Here is a 24,084-nt window from a genome sequence, read left to right on the forward strand (position 1 = left end):
AGGGAAATGGAAACCAATGGACAGAAACTCTCTCAACCTCCTCCTACCATGTCTGCAAATCTACCTACCTGCCTGCTTGCCTCTCAATGACCTACTTTATTGGAGATGCTCTTCCTTCCACCAAACCTAATCTTCCACTGTGCTGAGAGCTCCATCTCTTTCCAGGGATCTCACTTTATTGGCCTTTTCTTCTCTTTTGTATCTACTTCAAGTTTTCCTTCTTTACTTTTCTATCAGCAGCCAAACCTGCTCTACTCCAAATAGTTCTCTGACCTTTAAATCTCAAAGCCAATAAAATATTCTTAGAAGGTGGGGAGGAAGTTACCAATATGGGCTACCAATATTGTATTTTCTGAGTGCAAACAATAAAAACAATCCTACCATCTACTATTATCACTTACTAAATAAAAAGACATTGTTACACCAAAAGAAAGAAAATTAGGAAGGACATCATGTAAATGAACACTCCTCATCTTACTTAACACTTATCTGCTTTGGTACAGATGACTGCTCAAAAATTCTTAAAATACTCTTTCTTTGACTTCTGATACTACACTATGCTGGATTTTCTCTTCTCTGGCCACTTTCCCCAAACGGAGCCTACTACTCTATCTTACTTTCAAAATGGGAGTTCCTTAGGGTTCCTTCTCATTTCACACCGTCTCCTGGAGCAATCTCACATACCTCCCCCCAGCTCTGAATCTACTCTTCCATGCTGACCACTCACACAATTCTATCTCCAGCTTGGACCAACCTCCTAATTCTAGGCCTGTATCTGACACTTACTCAACATCACTACTTGGATATCTCACAAATACAGACATGCCAAAAGACGTTAGCTTTCACACTCTGCTAATTGCCTACCCATTATCCATTGCCTACCCTGTAGGTATGGACTAACAGAATTTCTACTTGTTAGGGGTAGCAATAAGCCCAATTAAAAAATAGTTCCCTACATTCCCTTACATCTAGTCTGGCCAGTGTCAGATGGGTGTCTGGGAAACTTCTTTTACCTGATTTATGTGTCACTCTTTCTTCTACTTTGACCATACAAATGAGGCCAAAAGTGAAACACCTATCTGGCAACTATAAGGTGGCAGGCATGAAGTCTAACATCCACACACTAAGGTTGGTCAGAGCAGAAAGCATACCTTACTGATGGCACTAGTCCTGTATTATCTACCCCCAGACTTGTTATATTAGAAAAATAACCCCATTTGTCTAAACCACTGTTGATCAGCCTCCTGATATCTGTAGTCAAACAGATCCTAATTGTTATAACCAAAATTAATTAATTTCTGTACTTCCAAAGTTTGCAGGAGCAAACGGCCCTATTGTTCCTACTAAAAACATGGTAGTCAACTTGGTATCTCATTCTTCTTCACCCACCAAATACTATCAGCAAGTGCTGCCAATTTCATCTCTTAAACACATATCTGTCTACTTTTTCCACCTCTAATACCCTATTCTAAGCCACTACCACATCTCATTTCGGGCCCAGAACTTCAACTTTTGTCTCCTTCTAATCTGTTCCCACAGAGCAGTGTTTAAAGACCAAATCATGTCATTCCTCTTCTTAAAAGTCTTCAAGTTTCCGACTGCACTTTGAATAGTCCAGAACTCTTAATATGGCATATAAAACCCTATATAAATGTTTGACAAACTGTGTTCAGTGAAGTACCTGCAGCAGAAACACCTGGGATGCTTACTAAAAATGCAGATTTTAAAATCAGTCTTCGGGGTTGGGCTTCAGGAATCTCCATTTTAAAATTAAGACACTAACAATTCAGATGCACATTAAAATATGAGAAGGCCTACCCTTACATAATGTGATCTTATCTCTAAGACTCATCCAGGGCCAATCTCTGTTCACCTTGCCTCACATTTGCTTTCTTTCACCTTCTGAGATGTACTAAACTCCTTCCTGTCCTGGAGCCTTTAAAACCAGACTATCCTATTAATCCTACTCTGCCCTTCCTCTAACTCATTCTAAATTTAACTATCACCTTTCATGGAAAACTAACCATACCTCTTCATCCAGGTAAAATGAGGTCTTCGTGTTATACCCTCTCCTAGCACTCTACTCTGTACTTTTCCTTTCATTTATTACCATCATATTTGATCAGTATTTTTTAAAGAGATAAAATATTAAAGATACAGTTAACTATTTCCCCTGCATCCACTCCCTTTCCTCCCAGAGGTAAGCTTTACTGAAGACTGGAGTGCATGTTCTTATACTTTTAACTGTGTTGTGTATTTGTCTCAAAAAGTCTGTTATGGGTATATAAAAAGTGTCATATGGTATATATCATTTCACCTCCTTTATAGCAGTTAAAATGAACTAGATAGATCTACATGTATCAGTATGAACAAATCACTTATCATCTTTTAATTATTTTAGTAATGATTTATTCCATATCTGCAACCCCCTCTAGATTGCAAACACCAGGAGCTGGATCATACTTGTCTCATTAACCACTGCATACATTAAGCACTCTGCAGTTTCTAGCACATAATAGGCAATAAATAAATAAACACTAGTTGAATGAAGAACTAATTCATGAATGAATAATGAACAAGATAATGCTAAGGTTAGTTTATATAAAATCTGACTCTCTGCCAAATTAAATTAGCTAAATATCTTGAATTAATTCTGTTACATGCTGTTGAAACAAAAACTAATAAATACTGAGGGATAACTGGTTCTTAATAGAAAGAAAGAAAAATAATTTTAAAGGTTATATGTATTAACTTATATAAAAGGATCTAATTTTGGACATTGGTGGGGGACCTACACATAGCAACAGAAAAGAAGAGGAGAAAACACACACAAGAGGAAAACAAAATTCTTGGTATATAGAAGAGATGAAAAATTGTTTGGTAACTAAGTAAAACAGGGACTAACAATATTGAAGAGGAAACCTAGAGACCAGAAGAGTCTTAGCCACTTTCTTACAGTTACATAAGTGGGAAAGCAACTTCAGAGAAAAAATGGACTACTTGACCACTTTTGTACTGTACTACATTATTATAAATGCAATTCTGGAAGAAAGGAGAACAGATGGAAAATGCATACGTTTACCACTCACCACCAGAATACAGACATTGGGAAAGGCAGAAGTTATTTTTTAAATACACTTTAATAGCAGAATTGTTTCTTCATAGTCTAGTATACGTGGCATATTTTTGTGATTTTTGCTTATATTTAACAGTCATTAAAAATCAAATGTATAGAAGGACAACTGTAACTGTCTCTAAATGAGGATAGAATATTTCATTATTTCATCTTTTCATCACTGAATCATTCTAGTTTTGTTGGTTTCCAAAAAAAAATTTACACTAAAAACAAGTGCAGGGGATTCCCTGGTAGCGCAGTGGTTAAGAATCCGCCTGCCAATGCAGGGGATACGGGTTCAATCCCTGGCCTGGGAAGATCCCACATGCTGCAGAGCAACTAAGCCCATGTGCCACAACTACTGAGCCTGCACTCTAGACCCCACAAGCCACAACTACTGAGCCTGCATGCCGCAACTACTGAACCTCACATGCCTAGAGCCCATGCTCTGCAACAAGAGAAGTCACGACAATGAGAAGCCCGCACACCGCAAAGAAGAGTAGCCCCTGCTTGCCGCAACTAGAGAAAGCCTGTGTGGAGCAACAAAGACCCAAGACAGCCAAAAATAAAAACAAATAAATTAATTAATTTAAAAAAAGTGCAGATGTGAATAAAGATACATTCATTTTTGGATAATAAAGTTCCAGATCATAGAACTTTTATACATAAATAGGATTAATGAAAACCCCTAACTTTGAGTTCTGTGAAAAGTAAGGATTTATAAACGCTTTAATAAATTGAGTTTAGCTAACAGACATTTAGAGGAGACAAACAAAAGGACTGAAAAATGCATCTTCTGAATCTGGAAGCGGGGGGAACTCTACCAAACTCATTTTACAAGGTCACCATCACCCTGATACCAAAACCGGACAGATATCACAAAAAAAGACAATTACATGTCAATATCCCTGATGAACACAGATGCAAAAATCCTCAACAAAATATTAGCAAAGCAAATTCAGCAATTCATTAAAAGGATCATACAGCATGATCAAGTAGGATTAATTGCAGGGATGCAAGGATGGTTCAACATCCACAAATCAGTAAATATGTTCCACCAAATTAACAAATAAAGGATAAAAATCATTATGATCATCTCAATAGATGCAGAAAAAGCATTTGACAAAATTCAACATCCATTTAGGATAAAAACTGTCAACAAAGTGGGCATAGAGGGAATGTATCTCAACATAATAAAGGCCATATATGACAAGTCCACAGCTAACACCACACTCAACAGTGAAAAGCTGAAAGCTTTTCTTCTAAGATCAGCAACAAAATAAGGATGCACACTCACCATTTTTATTCAACATAGTATTGGAAGTCCTAGATAAAAAGCAATCAAGACAAGAAAAAGAAATAAAAGAAATCCAAATTGGAAAGGAAAAAGTCAAACTGTCACTATTTGCAGATGACATGATATTATATATAGAAATTTAAAGGCTCCATCAAAAAACTGTTAGAATAACCGAATTCGGTGAAGTTGTAAGATACAAAATCAATACACAATAAGTCTGTTGCATTTCTATACACTAATAACAAACTATCAAAAAAGAGAAATTAAGAAAACAATCTCATTTGCAATTGCATCAAAAAGAATAAAACACCTAGGAATAACTTTAACCAAGGAGGTGAAAGACCTGTATTGAAAACTACAAGGCATTAATGAAAGAAACTGAAGACAACACAAATAAACAAAGAAATATTCTGTGTTCATGAACTGGAATACTGTTAAAATGTCCATACTGCCCAAATTAATATACAGATTCAATGCAATCCCTATAAAAATTACAATGGTATTTTTCACAGAAATAAAAAATAAATCTAAAATTTGTACAGAACCACAAAAGACCCCAAATAACCACAGCAATCTTGAGTAAGAAAAACAACGCTGGAGGCATCACACTCCCTGATGTCAAATCATATTACAAAGCTACAGTAATTAAAACAGATGGTATTGGTATAAAAACAGATACAGAGATCAATGGACCAGAATAGAACCCAGATATAAACCCAAACATATATGGTCAATTAATTTACAACAAAGGAACCAAATATATACAATGGAGAAAGGACAGCCTCTTCAATAAACAGTGTTGGGGAAACTGGACAGCCACATGCAAAAGAATGACACTGGACCACTATCATACACTATACACAAAAATTAACTAAAAATGGATTAAAAAACTTGAACCTAAGACCTAAAATCATAAAACTCCTAGAAAAAACATAAGCAGTAAGCTCCTTGACACAGGTCTTGTGATATTTTTGAATCTGACACCAAAAGCAAAAGCAAAAATAAACAAGCAGGACTATATCAAACTAAAAAGCTTCTACACAGCAAAGGAAACCAACAAAATGAAAAGGCAACCTACTTAATAGGAGAAAATATTTGCAAATTATATGTCTGATAAGGGGCTAATATCCAAAATATGTAAAGAATTCATACAACTCAGCAACACAATAAATAGTCCAATTAAAGAATGAGATATAAATAAACATTTTTCCAAAGACATTCTGACGGCCAACAGGTACATGAAAATATGCTCTACATCATTATTGGGGAAATGCAAATCAAAACCACAGTGAAATATCACATCTGTTAGAATGGTTATTATCAAAATGACTAGAAACAACAGGTGTTGGCGAGGATGCAGAGAAAAGGGAACCCTTGTACACTGTTGGTGGGAATGTAAATTGGTGCAGCACTATGGAAAACAGTATGGAGGTTACTCAAAAAATTAAAAACAGAACTACCATATGATCCAGCAATTCCATTTCTAGGCATTTATTGAAGAAAATGAAAACACTAACTTGAAAAGATATATGCACCCCCATTTTCACTGCAGCATTATTTATAATAGTCAACATACAGAAACAAAGTGTCCATCAATGGATGAGCAGATAAAAAGTTGTGAGACACACAGGAATATTACTGAGCCATAAAAAAGAACGAAATCTTGCCATTTAAGACAACATGGATGGACTTCAAGGGCATTGTACTACATAAAGTAAGGCACACAGATAAAGACAAATACTATATGATCTCTCTCATATTTGGAATCTAAAAACAAAAAAACAAGCTCATAGATACAGAGGACAGATTGGTGGCTGTAAGAGGTAGGAGTGGAGGGTGGGGAAAATGGGTGAAGAGCCACCAAACCGACTTCTAGAGCATTGAAGAGCCTACTCAGAATTAGGTAGAAACTTTGCAAATGGGCCATTATCACCAGTATCAGTTCTTAAAGAAGTTCTTTATTGTTTCCTATACTTAAAAATATTTGTAATTTTAACATTCCAAAAAGATAAACACTATTCTGTCAAGTGGTCCAGGTGGCCATTAACTCCAAGAATCCAGCCAAAGAAGGCTTTTTCTTGGTTCCACAATTAACTATGTAATGATACAGACTGAAGTACCTAAGTTAGCCTTTTTTGGGGGTGCCTGCTTAACAAAGTTTGAGATTTCAAAATTATTAAGACAGAACAGTGACATAAGTTCATTTTTTGTAGATATAAACACTATTTGAAATTATCTTATGTAGTGACTTATCTAGGCTGTTATTTTCTGTATTGACTCCTGGTATTTATGGTCTATGAGATCATGTCTCATGTGATCTTGCCCAGAACATAGAGTAGTTCCTGTCTTGTAGGAGGTGCTCCAAATTGCTGCATAAAGGTAAATGAACAAATGAATAAACTTTTGCACCTATTTTGCACGTTATTTGTAAAACACTTTCTAACTTCTCTAGTAGTACTGCCTTCCTCCCTTTTCCTTGCATCTCTACAAAGGAAGTTGTCTAGGGCAAAATAAATTACAACACGGTCACTGGATTTGGCCCCAAGTCCTATAAAACCTGTTTGTTTTTGTGCATTTGGTCCAGCAGCGAGCAAATAATGAAGAAAGCTAATTGTAGTTTTCTAATCAGGAGGGTGGCACATTATTACTTCACAGTCTGAACCAGTCCTTTCTCTTTTCTCCTTTCTGCTGAAGATTTACAGTCAACATGCAGCTTAATGAGATGGTTTTAAAGTGAACTTAAAAAAAAAAAAAAGTTTGAGCTTCCCTGGTGGCGCAGTGGTTGAGAGTCCGCCTGCCATGCAGGGGACATGGGTTCGTGCCCCGGTCCAGGAAGATCCCACATGCTGCGGAGCGGCTGGGCCCGTGGGCCATGGCCGCTGAGCCTGCGCGTCTGCAACCTGCTGCTCCGCAACGGGAGAGGCCACAACAGTGAGAGGCCCGCGTACCACAAACAAACAAACAAAAAAACAACAAAAAAAATGCATGTGTTTCTAGACTCTTAGTCTTATATTTAGTCATCTATTTGGTAGGAGTGGGTGAACAGATAATTGTACTTTAAATAAATGTCAGGATTTGAAGGGTGAATTATTTTTTTTTTGGTACGCGGGCCGCTCACTGTTGTGGCCTCCCGTCGCGGAGCAGAGGCTCTGGACGTGCAGGCTCAGCGGCCATGGCACACGGGCCCAGCCGCTCTGCGGCATGTGTGGGATCTTCCCGGACGGGGGCACGAACCCGTGTCCCCTGCATCGGCAGGCGGACTCTCAACCACTGAGCCACCAGGGAAGCCCTGAAGGGTGAACTTTATTAACTTACCAAATTGGAAATATTTCTTTGAAATTTTAAGAATTATAGTGAAAAATCAGTGGTCGATTGAGTCACTGTACAAAATTTCCTTTATCAATATTAGACTTGAGCCTTAAAACTTTATGTCAAACTCACTTGGCATTAAGTACATCTACAGACAAGTCAGTGTCTATTATTGTTACTTACTGAAGAAAAGCTGACAGTGACATAAAAATGTTGGCTATTATTTTTTCTCTTGGTACATATTTAAAGACTTTTTGGTTACCACCCTTCATTTTATCCCTGGCTTTTTTTTTTTCAAGCTTTATATTCTAAAGTTTTCTAGATAAGAAATGAAAAAAAGTAACTCACTGATTTACTGTATTGAGTTGTCACAGGGTAACAAATTTGTGCCAATAAAGCACTAAAGAATGGCATATTTCTGAACCTCTAGCTGAGTGGAATTAAGTGAGCCAAACATACAATTGATGGAATTGAAATTTTATCTAGGAGTCCCAAGGATGTTTAGATGCCAGTGTTATTTAATATGCTTGCTGGTATATGGCACAGAAAACTCAGCCCCGTCAATCCTAGAGTTAGAGAATTGAGGCAGCCTCCCTGTTTCTACAGATTGTAACCATCACAGGGGGAGGAACCTTGCCTCTTAGAGCAGCATCTCCAACGCATAACATACTGCCTGAACACTGTGTGTGTGTGTGTGTATGTGTGTGTGTGTGTGTGTGTGTAAATAGAAAAATAAAAAGAAAAGCAAAACAAAACTCAGAAATTCATGCCCACAGTATATCACATCAGGCTACCCACTCAGATCCTATGCCGAAACGCCAGCACTCATTGATGCTATATAAGTCCAAAAAATACTAGGTAAACCAAAAGTTTCAATCTGTTAAGAACTTCTGCAGAAGATCCCTAATTCTTAACTAATGCAAAATTCTAAACCTTGCAATGGCAATGAATAAGAACTTTCACAAAGCAAAAACTGTAAAACACAATATGCAAACAGCAGCAGCTCTCTATCCAAAAGCCCCCACATGTACAAGGTAAATGTACTAACATGCCAGTAAGTAGATCATTACATGACAAAGCCCAACATATAAGGGATACCAAATAAACAACAGTGATGGTTCTGTGGCAGACATATATGGTGGATGTAAAATAAAATTGCACAACAGAGACAAAATAAAAATTAAAGCTTCTCCAGTTTTTATTACTTGGCTAAAAACACAGCAATTCGTTTTTTCTCCTTTGTTTCTCCTTTAGGTGAAAAAGAAAAAATGTCATACAATGACTGTTGTAACAGCATATTTTAGTTGAAACACTTCACAAACAGGTAATAGAAAGTTAAGCTCTACTTCCCTCCTCCCGAAAACCATTCTCTAAAGTTTCTCTTTTGGGTAAAAAGAGGAAACATTAAGGCAGAAATATTTTATTGGTATGATTAAAGAGGGTTAATAGTATTAGTCACCACAAAAAATTTTAACAAAATCACTTGTCGTGCAACTTGAAAGGATGTCAAAATGAAGTTCCATTTTGCAGAAAATGTAGCATTTATTCATTTCAATTCAAAGTAGAAACAATATTATTTAGTTCATTTCTTTAAGTTATAAAACTTGTGCATAGACCTGGACCCACAGATGCATGTATTCAAAGTTGATTGTAAAATAAATTACCAACAATAAGCTATATCATATTGAAAAAAAGTTTACACTTTAACACTTACGGATTAAAAAAAATATTTTAAATAAAAGTAGTGGCAAATGTCAACAACATTAAAAGATTTGGAAATGAACATATCAGCAATGTGAAGATTTGAAAATGAAAAGCCGTTTTATGAGCAACTTTGATATAATTTTTAAAGTTACCTCATTTTCAGCCAAAAGTTAATTATGATAGGAAAGGGTGAAAAAGAAAGAATACTCAAGATTAACAGATTTTGAGTTTTTCAATTAGGATCTTTAATTTTGAGGGACTATGAGAAAGAACAAAAAACAGACCTTGGATTGAGTTCAATAAATAATTTATACCACATCAGTTAATCTCTTTTAAATGGAAACAAGACTTAAGTTTTATGTTATCCCCTCAAAGGACGAATTGTAATGATCCTTAGCGATGTTTCGTGAAAGGCATACACAAAATAATGAAAACTATTAATTCTAAGCTAAGGAAAAGTTTAACAAGAGGCTGAAGATGATCATTTTAATTTGGATCTTACGATGGAATGGCCCAAACATGAACAGTTATATTTGCATAACTGACGCTAATATTTCAGCATCATTCTAATTTTAATAGATATAAGGTGAAAGCAAGCAGAGCTTATTTGAACAAGAGCCAGTCACTTAAAAGTTCAGGTTCTCACCTATACAAACTTGTGGGGAGAAAAGCTTCCTAGGCAAGTTTAAATTCTGAGAAGAAACTGGTACTTTTTTTAAAGAGTAATAATATTTAAGTTTTAACATTTAAGTCAACTAAGTCTTTTAAAAATTAATGCATTTCAAGAACAGCAATATACATTTACTTCATGAATAAAAAATAAAAATCCCAGAACTATGAAAAAGGTGGATGCTAAGGACAAGACACACAACAGAGTAACAGACAAATACAGAGCCTTATTCTGAAGCCACTCAAAGATCCAAACATCTAAAATAAAAACAATGTGCTGGGAAAAAAAGACAACCTAAAAAGAAAAAAAAAAATTTTTTTTTTTTTTTCAGAAAACATTTGTTTAGAACTCCAATAATCTTTTGGTTACTTAAAATCTTTTTACTTATATATTTAGCCTAATCCCAGAGGAATTTAATTTAAAAAGCCAGTGATGCAACATTTATTTTTAGAGTCACATTTCTGCTACTCTTTACTTTCTTTCAAAGGTTCTGGGGTAATGTTTTATTTTTAGAACTACTGTATAATTGTGACATTCACTTCTAACTTTACTAGTCTTTATAAACATGGCATATAACTATATACTAGAAAAATACAATTAAGTAGTTTTAATAAACACTGATGGGACAATCAGTTTGCCAAATAACTTACAGTCATATTAACCAGTACTGCTAGTTATGCTTCTCAATAAAAATAAACAACCAACAAATAACTGTCCCAAAAAACATAAACCAACCCCATCAAAAAAGAGAAAATAAAAGTAAATACATTAATTGAGAAAGCAAGGTGCTACCTGGAAAAGAGGGCTGGGAGGAATGGGAGTTTCCACCAGATAACCTTTAAGATTACTTTCCAGCTCAACCATGTGATTCTAATAAATTACAATATTACGGTAAATGAAAGAACATCAAATATCTAGAAAGCATAAACTATGTTTTAAAAATAAAAAAAAACTTCAACTGTTTACAGGATATGAATTAAAATTATAACTAAGGGTTCCAAGTGGAATTGCTAGGCCAAAGAGATTTTCATTATGTAAACAAAAATCACCAGAAATATAATATGAAACAGACATTTAAAACTGTCTCAGGTAAGAATTTGTCCTTTTAAAAGCTAAGCCCTCCAAATAGATAATTTTAATCATCTGATACATTAGGACTGAAAACATTTCAGCAAGGTAAATACTTGATGAAATAAAAATCATTATTTTTTATAATACTATATCCAGAAAAATCAGGTCCTCAGATATAAAATTTGGCCTAAAAATAAGTATACCAAATTGTTCTCTACCACTGAGATTTTAACTAAAATATTTTCGAATTAGTAGATGAAATTTAGAGTTAGAAGTCTAATAATAACAACAACAGTGTTATGAGATCAACTGCCAGAATTTGTCATTTTATTACTCTTTTCTATGAGCCTCCATACTGGACTGCTTACAGAGTTCATCAAAGCACTTGGAATCAAGGATCATCACTTCTTTATTTAACCAAAACATAACAGTTCCCAATAAGAAGTGTTTTGTAATTTATGCCAAAAATACCACGGACGCCACCAGAAAAGCAATGTGCTAACTGCTAATTAGTAGCCTATTCATTTTAATTAAAGGTCAATGGATCAGGAAGCCATTATAGAAGTTTTGATCAGTGCTGGTTTTACACATCTTAAAAATCTCTATAGCTACAACTTATTAAAATTACTAACAGATCTACAATCTACAAAACAGGTAAGGTTAACTAAGTCAACCTTAAAATAAATTTCCTTCCTTTCGTATGCTCACAATATAAATTTAGAAAGGAATGTTTTAAAACCACAGTAATAAAATCAGTTCATTAAATAAAGATTTATCAGTCTATTTAACAATTTTTTTAAAAAGTACCTTTTCTATTACTATTTAAGTAGTTAAGGACTCTAAAAAAAGTCAAGTTTTGCCAGCTGTCTTTTATATTGGATAGATTTTTGCCCTAGATGACCTTATAGTAGTTTTAAAAGCAAAAAGTCCAGACTAAGACAGTGTAATTTCTAAATTTCTTCAATGTGCATTGTATGGTATTCACATTAATAAACTACTACTGGGTCAGAAAGAGGGAGAAGAGGAAAAAAAGAATCTCTCCCAGTCCAGTTAAATTCCTTCCATTTCTAAACAGTGTAGAAAACAAATGTTTTAACTGTGTTACAATCTGAAATAAAAGTGGATGAATGATATACTTGAATGTATGTTCATGTATAATTTTGGCCTTGAATTTCATGACAGTGAATGAACTAAAGTAACCTGAATAAATGTGCGTAAAAATCTGAGGGATGAGCCATGATGAATCATAACAAGCCCCATCTCCAACATCTGGTTTTAATTAAATATTATATTTAATATAAAATGGTAAAGAAGGAACTGAACAGAAAGCATGTTACTTAAAAAAAAAAAATGCATTCTAGCATTTTCAAGACCATCATGGAGAAAAACAAATTTTTACAAATGAATAGCGGAGACTCTTAAAACTAAAAATTGTGCACAATTTTTACAATAAAACTATTCCATAAAGTAAACTGTTCAAACTAAGAAGTACATTATTTTAAGTTGAATACAATCCTTCAATATAATAATTCTGGACACTACTTTAAAGTCAGCTTCCACATGAAATCTGATGTTCTTGCTTTCCCTTTTGTGGAGTTCTCCAATATCATTATTCTACTCTGACAGTGCTAGTAGTGAATGGGAGCAAAACAGAAACCACAAATCTTTAAAGGTAAATTGAACAAGTAAAATATGTTATATTTTATAAATTCCGGTAGAGCAAAAATGTTCGAAGTTCTCTTACGACAAAAACCTGGAATAGATCGATGAACCATTTACACGTGACATACTATGTAAAAATAATTGCTGCTGATTTTTAGGCTATGGATAATGGACATAGATAAATATAAAGATAGACATCTATTAGATATACACATAAACACATACATTGTATATAAATTATCAAGATACCGACTGACAGTATCAGTCTATATCAGTGGTTCTTTCCACATACGTACATGCCTATGAAACTACACTGTCAGATCAACCTCTGAGTTACCTCTCTGTTTCAAATGGATTAAAAACATCAACAACAAAAACAACACCAAATGTATCTTTAATAGCAAGTGATCACAAACTTACATATTGAATATACCATGACAATGGAACTGCCTATTTACTAATCCCAAAAGAACTTTATGAAAAAAGCCCACAGATAAATACAAATTCCTGTAAACAACAGTATTTCCCCTTCAAAGAGTTTTTAAAACTTCTATAATATATTTGGGATGTCTTCTCTGGATATGAATGGAAGATTTCATCAAACAAAAATTTAAAGTACTGTATTTGATCTACAATGCATGTAACCTCATTATAATTTGGATCATGCTGTGGAAATATACTAAGTTCCTTCTGAAAGTTAAATTCCTTAAAAAGTAGTTAGGGTGAATTTTAATATTACAGTTATTTTACTCAATATACATTCTACTGAGACTGACAGTTCTATTCTAAAGCAATAATACTCTTCATTTGATTTTAGCAACATGTTATTCCTACTCTGGACAATAGGTAAAACAACAATTACATAGTGAATCATTGATATTCTTCCTCAGAAAGCAGAAAGAACCTGCAAATGGGGTAGTGGGTTTTTTTTTTTTAAGTTGTCAAATGGAAAAAAAAAAAAAAAATTGGAGAAAAGTCTTTATTCAAATACTTCTAGTACAACCAATAGAAAAACGTCCTCCCTGCAAAAAAAAAACCCACCAACGCTATACTGCTTTAAAAAAAAAGAATCAAATGAAGCCCTTGAGTATTTCTATACTTTCTCTTCACAGCAGCCTCAAAATTAGCTAAAAATATAAAGCATTTTAATATCTTCATAAAGGATGACTTTTTAAGTTAAAATTCCAACTACTGTACTTAAAATGCTGAAGTTGCTTTCATAAAAAAAAACAATAAAATCAGCTTAAAATAAATTTATTGTACAATACAAAAAGTAGGTATACTGGAAAATAAAAGGTACATTAATATACAAAGCAAATAAAAGAAAGCTAAATAACACAAATGGTTTAATCCAAACACTAAGATAAAATACACAACATTTATGCTAAAAATAAAGTATTTCAGAAAGTATATGCATTTCAAATGAAATGTTAATGATGGAAAAAAAAGAAAAACAAATATGCTAACTTCAAAATGCTTGAATATCAAGAATCAGTAATGGCAAAAAACATTAAATCCAAAAATACTGGGTACTTTTCAAGAATTTTATTTGAAAAGGTATTTAAAATACTGAAAGAATCAAAATAATGTCTTTAAATCCGGCAAAGGTTTTCCTTTTTTTTTATTTTTAAATAAAGTTTGGGGGCCTATTCACAGTATCTTCCCTCTTCTTCCATTTATACCTTGCTACAAAAATTTCTGGATGCTCATCCTTAACAAGATTCTATAAACAAAGTAGCTTAGGTAACCCTACTCCATTGGTAAGTGTGTATTTAAGCCTTACAAACAGAGTAAGTGGCACAAGTTAACATAATTTTGAAATCTATACAAATATGGACACAATATGAAACATTAAGTTTCCATTTTATAAAGTAAAACCTACCTCCAAATGAAACAGTAAAATATAACAATTAGAGCACAGGGGGGAAAAAATAAAGCCTGTTTTGCAAACTATAAATTTAGACATTCAGTTCCCCAAAGCACAATAGCTCTGTGAAACTAATTCGAATGACACTGTTCAAAGGTGTAGGAGAGGTAAGGCCTTCAGCCACACCATTCTCACATAAATGGCCAAACCAGAAGCATCCAGTTAGGATATGCATCTGTACATCAGAGGAACACTGAATTAGCCATAAAATCCTTGGTAATATCCTCTAAAACCTAACATATAATTATTTAAATATATGTTTACTACTTCAGTTAGGCCAAAAGACTTTTGACCAAGTTTGGAAAGGAACTTCTTTTCCTAATATCATAGTTCCCAAACTCATATAATCAAGACTTTCTATATCTCTATTTGCACTAGCATCTAAATCATCCAGGAAAAAACTTTTTGCTGCACTACAATTACTTTTATAGACTTTACCCTACCACATGTATGCCATGATACTAAGAAACTATCAAGTTCTCCTTCTGACCTCACCCCTGCCCTCCAAAATCTTGAAGCTGTGGGGAGAACCAGAGAAGTATACAGAGGAAGGAAGAAGTGTGAATAGGTCCTACACAATTTTACAATCACTTTGCCAAGACTGACTTTAAACATTGTGAATTATTTGAAATTAGGTTGTGTAGAACCTATAGTCCTTTTCTTAAAAACAAGTTTTGATTCTCAATATTGCATTTATATAACCAAACAAAAGGATTCAGATCTAACAGGCATTTTAGTAGCATACTAACTACCTTCAGACTGAATTCATTTCCTAAATACTCTAAAAGAATTCAAATAAAACAAACTTTATGAGATGTTATTATAATTTATCATAGAAGATTCATTAGCATTTGTGAAATTATTAAAAGCTAAAAACCAAGATTCACCATTCATATTTAAATATAACATGGAAAAAGTTACGTGGATATTACGAAAATAAAATTGTTCAGGTAAACATTTCACTTGAAGACACTCCCTGTTGCTCCTTCTGAGTAACCATTATAGCTTTTTAACAATGAAACATGTCATATTACATCTGAAATTCTTTGGCTGGAATGCTTTAATAACATAAGACACTCCTGTACATGACAATTCTGACAGAACAAAGGAGTTGCAAAGTGAAAACGCAAATACATTTTAAAGTGTTTGATAAAATTTTAAATAAATTTTTAAAACTTTAAAGCCGAAAAAAAAAGTTAAAGCCAATCTATTACTAAAAATAACATAATATCTTAAGCTAATTTTATAATCTACTGCTATATTAAATAATTTGGAATTTATTATTAAGTCTTTTTATTTTTGTATTTAGCTCTATTGCTACTAGAGACATCATGTCAGTTTTAAAAGTGGAAAAAACAAAATGGATGAAATTTATGAGTTCAGTGTGTGGGTTTCAGAACCAAGAAATTACAAATTTGTTACTATGTTAAAATGGGATTATCTTACTGCCTATATAGTTAAAATTTTAATTACACCAAGAAAAATTTTTAAGAAATTTCTCCTTTCATTTTTTTTAAAATAAAGCAAATTTGCTTTATTTACTTATAAATACTTTTTAAAAGACTGACAAATCCACTTTTTAATCTATTAACTTTACACAAAGATTAAAAGAAAAAAAAGCTTTATGGCTCCAGCACCCAAGGTTGAGAACACAAAAAATTCAAATAAATATAGAATGCCAGAAAACTAAAGATGTTTGAAAGGTTAAATGAAGAACATTCTGAAACTAGAACCCATTTCTTTAGCTTTTCTCTCCCAGACTTTCCATTCTATATACTACAGTTGTAGAGATGTCCTCATTTGACTCAGGTGACACTTTTTTCCATACTGTCTCTTTTAAAGCAAGTTCTTGTTGGAGACTTTCATAGTCCAATGGTCCAAAGGAATGCTAGTTGTTCAAGCAACATACATAATTTATTAGTGCACTTGAGTGAAGAAAGGTCCAAGCTATAAAACGGTATTTTTCAATGAATGTTATTAAAATCTGTTAACATTTTCACCCACCACCATCTGATGTTTTGCTCCATGTTACTCATGTTGATGCCCATGGAAGTTTCTATTCTGTCGGCTTTGCATAATTCTCATATATTATTAGAAGTTACTTTGATTGGAACTAACGATAGGAAAATTTACTTAGTAAGTGTTAAAAGTTTTTTCTACTTATAAGTGCTTCATACATATTAGCTTCAAGTCTAGTTAGGTAATTTTACTCTAAACATTTTCCATTTGGGATGCAAAGAAATTTAAATTCAAAACAAGTCCTTTAGTGCAGTGAACAACAACAAAGACAAAAAAAAATCTTGTTCCTGGAATGTGAGCTCTGACTCCTTTAAAAAGGAGTATATATGTGCAAAAATATGAAGCCAAACACACTGATAACAAATGTTACCTTAAACTAACAGTGTCAGGAATATTGCATTAAATATTGCATTTCTACAGAAAAATACTTCATCTATGGTGACCTACATAAAACTTACTATGAAGCTTTGTCAGGTCTCTCACTAATACTATAATCCTTTCCCATTTACATATCCACCCACATCAAAATAAACTTCAATTTAAGACTATAACTGACAAATATTAAGAGTAAAAACAGGCTTTCTCTTTATAGCATGTAGCACTTTCCAATTTGTCTTCTTTTAACAGAATCAATTTTTTTAAATATTGCTTAAAATAGCAGAAAAATGGGGGAAGGGAGAAACCCCTGCTCCTAGGCTAACCAGTTCCAATTTAAATAAAACAGTAATATTTAATATCTATGTACTATTGGTCCAGGATGATAATGTCAACAATTTTTTTACACTCATTTGTTATTAGTAAAGATATGAGGCCACTAACAAACTAAGTTTTACTTAAACTGGTGAACCTCATTTTCTCTCTCTTAAAAAAAATTACATAATAATCTAAATAAGAATTTTGCTTACCCTTTGATCACCACCTTCTCTTCGAGGATCAAGTTTTTTTGCAAAGTGTCTCAAATTATCATAGTTATGGAAATTACACAGAGAAACAAGATCCTATAATTAAACAAAACAGGTATAAGAAACTGGCTAGTCATTGGCTATTGTTTTTTCACATTTTAATAAATTACACTAATACTGTCCAACTTAACTACTATCTCATGGAAAGGACCACTGAATGTTAATAAAGCAGCATGATGCGTCAAGAAGAGAACTGAAATTAGAATAAGAAGACGTGGGTTACAGATTTTGAAAACACTGCTTACTAGCCTGACCCTAGGGCTCCGCCACTCAAATTGTTTAACTGCCGTTTCCTGTAAAATGGGCATTATAATAATAGGACACATGAAATAATTTTTCTATCAAATAACTACAAAGCTGCACAAAAATATAAAGAAATATTCTGGTTATAATCTATTTTAATCTATAAGGAATCCAATGTCACTCTCTAGTTTTTGTAAAATATGTAAAACTGAAAAATAAATTGGAATTTTAATTGAGAAAGTCTGCAGAAAAAACTATACTTAATGCAGACTATAGGAAGTAGTAAACGTAAATAAAACCACAAGATAAAATATTAGCAAGACTTGGGTAACAACAAAAAATACTGAACTAGGGGCTTCCCTGGTGGCGCAGTGGTTAAGAATCCGCCTGCCAATGCAGGAGACACGGGTTCGAGCTCTGGTCCCGGAAGATCCCACATGCCGCAGAACAACTAAGTCCGTGTGCCACAACTACTGAGCCTGCGCTCTAGGGGCCACGAGCCACAACTACTGAAGGCCGCGAGCCACAACTACTGAAGTCCATGTGCCTAGAGCCCATGCTCCACAATAAGAGAAGCCACTGCAATGAGAAGCCTGCACACTACAACGAAGAGTAGCCCCTGCTTGTCGCAACCAGAGAAAAGCCCACGTGCAGCAACGAAGACCCAAACGCAGCCAAAAATAAAAAATAAATAAAAATAAAATTAAAAAAAAAATACTGAACTAGTTAAGAGTAGTAATAATTTTAAATTGCAGTACTTATGTCCTCAAAAAAAAAAAAAAAAGACTTTTAAAGGTAGTTTATGGCTAAAGATATTCAACCATGCCGATTAAAGATAACAGTGTAAACTATAATAATCTTTCATTTATGTTGGAATTTAAATGACTTCTCCAAGTTTAGTATCTTTTGCTGAGCTTTTGGAAACTGAAAACTAATTATAACCATGAAAATTAAAATATGAGCATCAAACAAACGTAATTTGTAATTAGTGACGATGATTATATGGGAGCTGTGTGGTGGAGGCAATTTAAAGCTCCTTTATGAACATGTCCATGGCTACTGAGTAACTGACAGACTGGCAGTGAGAGTGCCAACAATCAATAAACTCTGGAAAAGAATAAAAAAGTAGAATCATCAGATGGCTCAACTTATATGATCATTATTTTCATTAAGAAAATATGCTTACGTGACAGAAGTGAATTCCCTTAACACTGTTGCCCATCTTGTCCAGGGGAGGAGACCAGCACATCATGCCCATGACATTGGGGACAACTAAAAGAATGCCCCCAGCAACTCCAGATTTTGCAGGAAGACCAACCTGAAAATAATGTGAAAAAAATGGACATTCATGTTAACATTTTAAAATAAGAAAAGTTATGTCCAACAGTAAGGGAACTGGTTAAAATATTATGGTATATATATCCATATAGAATTCCAACATTAAAAATGTAGATATGTATTTATCAACATGTTTATAATATAGTAAATGAAAAGAGTTATAAAACAGTTGGGATATATTTAAATATAGGAAAATATTTGAAAGATATACTCTAAGGAATTAAAGTAGATTACATCTAAATTGTGGGGCTATGCACATTTTTATTTTATTCTTTTTGACTATATTTTCTTATTGTTTTATAATAAACATGTATTGCTTTTAAGTATGAAGTGATTTTCAAAAAATATTTTATGACTAAAACAATGAGAAATTATCTCTTCTTAGAAGATTCTCTATTGTATACTGGCAGAGAAGTTCTAAAGAATAGAGATAAGATGGTACTAATTCAAATTAATCCTCTTCAAAACATTTAAGCTTACATTATATAAAATTTGACAATTATGATAAAAGACAAAATTAATGTCATCAGGGAAGTGTTCATTAATGGCTAACTAACCATTCAGACCTTTTACTAGAAGTAATCTTGCACAAAAGTAACAAAACAAAATAATCACCTTAATGGGACCTACCAATTTACAGGGAATACCACGGACAAAGGAAGGGACATAATAAGCAAACCAAACTCTAAGAAACTTTACAGGAAAAAATGACCTAGTTTTTTCAACCAAAATAACAAGAAAAAAGAGATTAAGGGGGAGACTAAAGATTTAAAAAATAATAATAGAGACACAACCAACCACAATGTATGGCCCTTATTTGTAACCTAAGTGAAACAAATTGTAAAATAATAATTAAGATAATCCAGATAATCTGAATATTGACTAAATATTTTTAAAAATGTATTTTATTGAAGTACAGTTGATTTACAACGTTGTTATCTTCTGCTGTACAGCAAAGTGATTCAATTATACATATATTCTTTTTCATATTCTTTTCCATTATTGACTAAATATTTTGATGATATTAAAGATTAAAATTCTTTTCAGATTTTTATACATAACAATGGTGCTGTGTATTTTTTAGAGTCCTTATCATTTAGAATTACATACTGAACTATGAAAAGGGTGGGGGAAGTAGGTGTAATATAGATGAAACAAGATTGGTCATGTATTGATAATTACTGAAGTTGCGCAACAGGTAACTATTTATTTACTTTTATTGAAGTATAGTTAATTTACAATGTTGTGTTAATTTCAGGTATACAGCAAAGTGATTCAGTTATACATACATACATACATATATATATATATATATATTTTTTTTTTTTTAGATTCTTTTCCCTTATATGTTATTACAAAATATTGAGCAGAGTTTCCTGTGGTATACAGTAGGTCCTGCTGGTTATCTCTTTTATATATAGTAGTGTGTATATGTTAATCCCAAACTCTTAATTTATGCCTCACCCCCTTCCCCTTTGGTAACCATAAGTTTGTTTTCTATGTCTGTGGATCTATTTCTGTTCTGTATATAATTTCATTTGTATCATTTTTCTTTTAGATTCCACACATAAGTGATATCATATGATATTGGTCTTTCTCTAACTTTAAATGCATCTATTTTTCTATTCGTAAAATTTAAAATTTCTATTTTTAAAATTTTCAAAATAAAATTTTTAGACATAGAATGAAACAAGAAAAGTCTATAACATTTCACAAGTGGCAAATGCACAACAGAGCTTAAAGGAGTATATTTTTGTTAAGTTTTAACTTTAATATACTTTAAGTCCTTTAAAACACCTATAGCTGTAACCAAAGATGTTAAACATCACAGTTATGCACTCCTTCTGAACTTAAAGAATTCCTGAGGTATGTAATCACCATAATATTAAACATTAGCAACTAAAAGTAAAGTCTGTACTAAGCCTGTACAGTAAAATGCCTTAAAAATAAAAGTGATAAGGTTCTATAAATTAAACTTCAAGTTCTTAAGAACATGTCATACACTGCTTAACTCTATTTCTTACCAATTCTGTAACAAATTAACCTTGAAAACAAGCCTCTCTAAAATTAATGTACAGCTCTAGAAGCAAAGTTCAAACTGTATTTTTAAAGGAACTAGTCCAGACTAGCTTCCTGCCAGAGAAATTAAGATTAAACAATTACTTACATGGAAAGCAAACTGCCCCGAGAAATCATACATGCCACAGGAATGCATCAAACTGAGTGTATTTCGAACTGCTTCAGGACTCAGTACTCTTTCCCCAGTAATTGGGCAGAAGCCACCATTAGCCAGTGTTGCCGCCATCACACTAGCTGATTCACATGTTACTTCAATGGAGCATAGCTAAAAGGAAGGAAAAACTAAATTCTGAAAATTTAGGCTCACAGTATTTTTAGTAGTACAGTTGACCTCTAAGATAATCTGTGTCATCTGGTATTTCATACAGATCTGAAATATTTCTTCCAAAGGGATAACCTGATGACACAGAAAGATTTAAATGTGAACAATGCTCTAGCCCCTTTAAGGTTTATCCTAATTTGCCCAGTTATTCAGTCTTTTAATGGCAGACCTAAGATAGGAAGAGCCAGCTCCTAAGCACTAAGATTTGTAATTGCCTCATGTGATATTCATATTTGCTTAAATAGTAATGCTTTCTGTAGGATACACAAACATAATTATTTTTAACTCAACAGGGAAAAAAGAGCCGAGATTTTTAAAATAAAGCAACATTCATCAGTATTATGATAGTTAGCATCTACATGAGGAACTGCTACTTTAAGAAAAAATTTACTGACATCTTGCCTGTACCAAAACTCAGCATCCCCATATGGCAACATGCAAAGGACTAAAGGAAAAAAATCTAAGACAGTTCTAGCCTACATGCCCTGTGTGCCTAAAACCAAAATGTTACATTTTAAACCATTTATTAACATTCAAATAGTTATTTGATACTGACTATGGGTGCTAGATATACTATAATGAATGAAAAAAGCGAAGTCCAGGTACACTGTAGGGTGAAATTTTTGCATTTCAAAGAATCAAAATAATGGAAATAGTTTACCACACCAAACCCAAATTTACCCATAATACTAAAACAATAAATAAATGCTCTATTTTACTTTTCACTAACAGTAACCAAAACTGAGAGGAAAGTGGAAGAGAAGGAGAAGGTAGGAAGTAGGAAGAAAAAGATATGACAGTTCTCAACTTATAATTTTCCTTTCTCATACCAAGATCTTTAAGAGGCACAAAGGGGTTTGGAAATAGCAGTAAGGAAACTAACTAACCGCAGTGAATTTGAAAACTGATTAGAAGCCACTTTTTGACTGACTTCCATTTTTGCCTATTTATGTTAAAACCCCTTCCCTATTTCTTCAAAAATACAGAATCTACTTATTATACGGACCCACATAGCAAAGACATAGTACAGGTGATTTAATTATGAAAGGCTTTCTAAAAGAAGACTTAAACTCCAATTGGACTTAAAGACCAATTCCTACTTTATAATTAGTATTAATGGAAATTTTGTTTGTCATAAGGTGATACACTTTCAATTTGACAAATCGCAATTTAAGAGTACTCTCCTGGTAGCCTGACAGATGTTCAGTTAGATGCAGCCTTTCTCCAAAAGAGCAAGTAAGTTTTCTATGGCTGTCTCTTGATTTTTGCCCTGAAGTATAGAAATTTCACAATAGATTAGTAGCACGTAAGCTATGACAGCCAAAGTTAAATACATGTACCAAAGGAAAAGAAACATTAACATATGGAAGAAATCCATATAGGCTAGGGAAAAAACAAGGGACACTGGATAAAAAGTAAATATGACACTGTATTTCATATAACATTTTATAGTTTCAAAGGAATTTCACATACATCTCATGTACTTGTCCAATGTAATGCAGGAAGTTAGGTCAAGCATATGCTACAGATAATGAAACCAGGGTTCAGTATTTGAAACTAAGTCACTTGGCTAAAACTAGCCAGGTTAGACTGATTTTCTATTGATAGTCTGGATTCCCAATTCATAGTTCTTCACAATGGGCAAGTGACAAACTGTGACCTGGACTTCCATCAAAATCTACTCGTTACCAGCTTTCCTTATATATTCTTTACGATTACTAAAAGGTTACCTTAAAAAGTAAAGGCAGGCAATGTGTGTAAAACAGAAATTAACAGTAATTAATTTGTTACTACGTAGCTTCACATTACAAACTCACCAGAAGCACCAATGGCATTAAATCTGTAAGAATGAATTGAACTGAAAATATGGGGGGAAGAGAGGGATGTCCAGGAAGGCTATCTTGAGTTCTATACCACAGAAGATTATGTAAATGGACACCTCCCCCATGAATATGGAAAGCTACTCTAACTTATTGGAAAATCCATTATGTGACATTGTAGAAACGAACTAAACAAACTGAGAAAATGCCACCTTAGAATGTTGAATATGAACCTGCTGATAAAGAAACAAGTAACTCCTTCAAACAAAATTTTAAAACTAAGAAAACAGAGCTTGGTTTATAATAAAGAGAAGCCAATTGCTGGAGCTGTACATTATTTTTCATACTTCTTAAATATAATATTTTTATAGAAAAAAACATTTCCCTGTTACATTCTGAGACATCACTTTTTAGGAGATACAGACACGAGACTGCCTTTAACAAGGACATTTTTTCGAAAGTCAATGGGAAATGTTATTTTCTCTCTGCCTAAAGCCAAGATTTCAGAGACATCTATATTCTGCAAAATGTGACACACCCATTTAT

The 24,084-nt window shown here is 33.3% G+C and overlaps 1 protein-coding gene across 7 annotated transcripts in view; it reads right to left on the reverse strand.

Annotated features, from left to right (window-relative positions):
- The window catches only part of GLS (glutaminase), a 78,939-nt gene that overhangs the window by 17,049 nt on the left and 37,806 nt on the right, over nucleotides 1-24,084 (reverse strand). For 5 of the 7 annotated variants that reach the window (XM_060016397.1, XM_060016402.1, XM_060016399.1 and 2 more), the window contains 3 exons: nucleotides 21,485-21,661; nucleotides 19,166-19,297; nucleotides 17,680-17,772 (listed from right to left, as the gene is read on the reverse strand). In XM_060016397.1, the coding sequence (XP_059872380.1) occupies nucleotides 17,680-17,772; nucleotides 19,166-19,297; nucleotides 21,485-21,661 (402 nt within the window). Of the gene's footprint in view, nucleotides 1-14,066; nucleotides 16,703-17,679; nucleotides 17,773-19,165; nucleotides 19,298-21,484; nucleotides 21,662-24,084 lie in introns of those variants that run through there. The other 2 variants (XM_060016400.1, XM_060016401.1) reach the window with 2 other exon arrangements.

The sequence above is a fragment of the Delphinus delphis genome, chromosome 7 (assembly GCF_949987515.2).
Source record: "Delphinus delphis chromosome 7, mDelDel1.2, whole genome shotgun sequence".
NCBI lineage: Eukaryota > Metazoa > Chordata > Mammalia > Artiodactyla > Delphinidae > Delphinus > Delphinus delphis.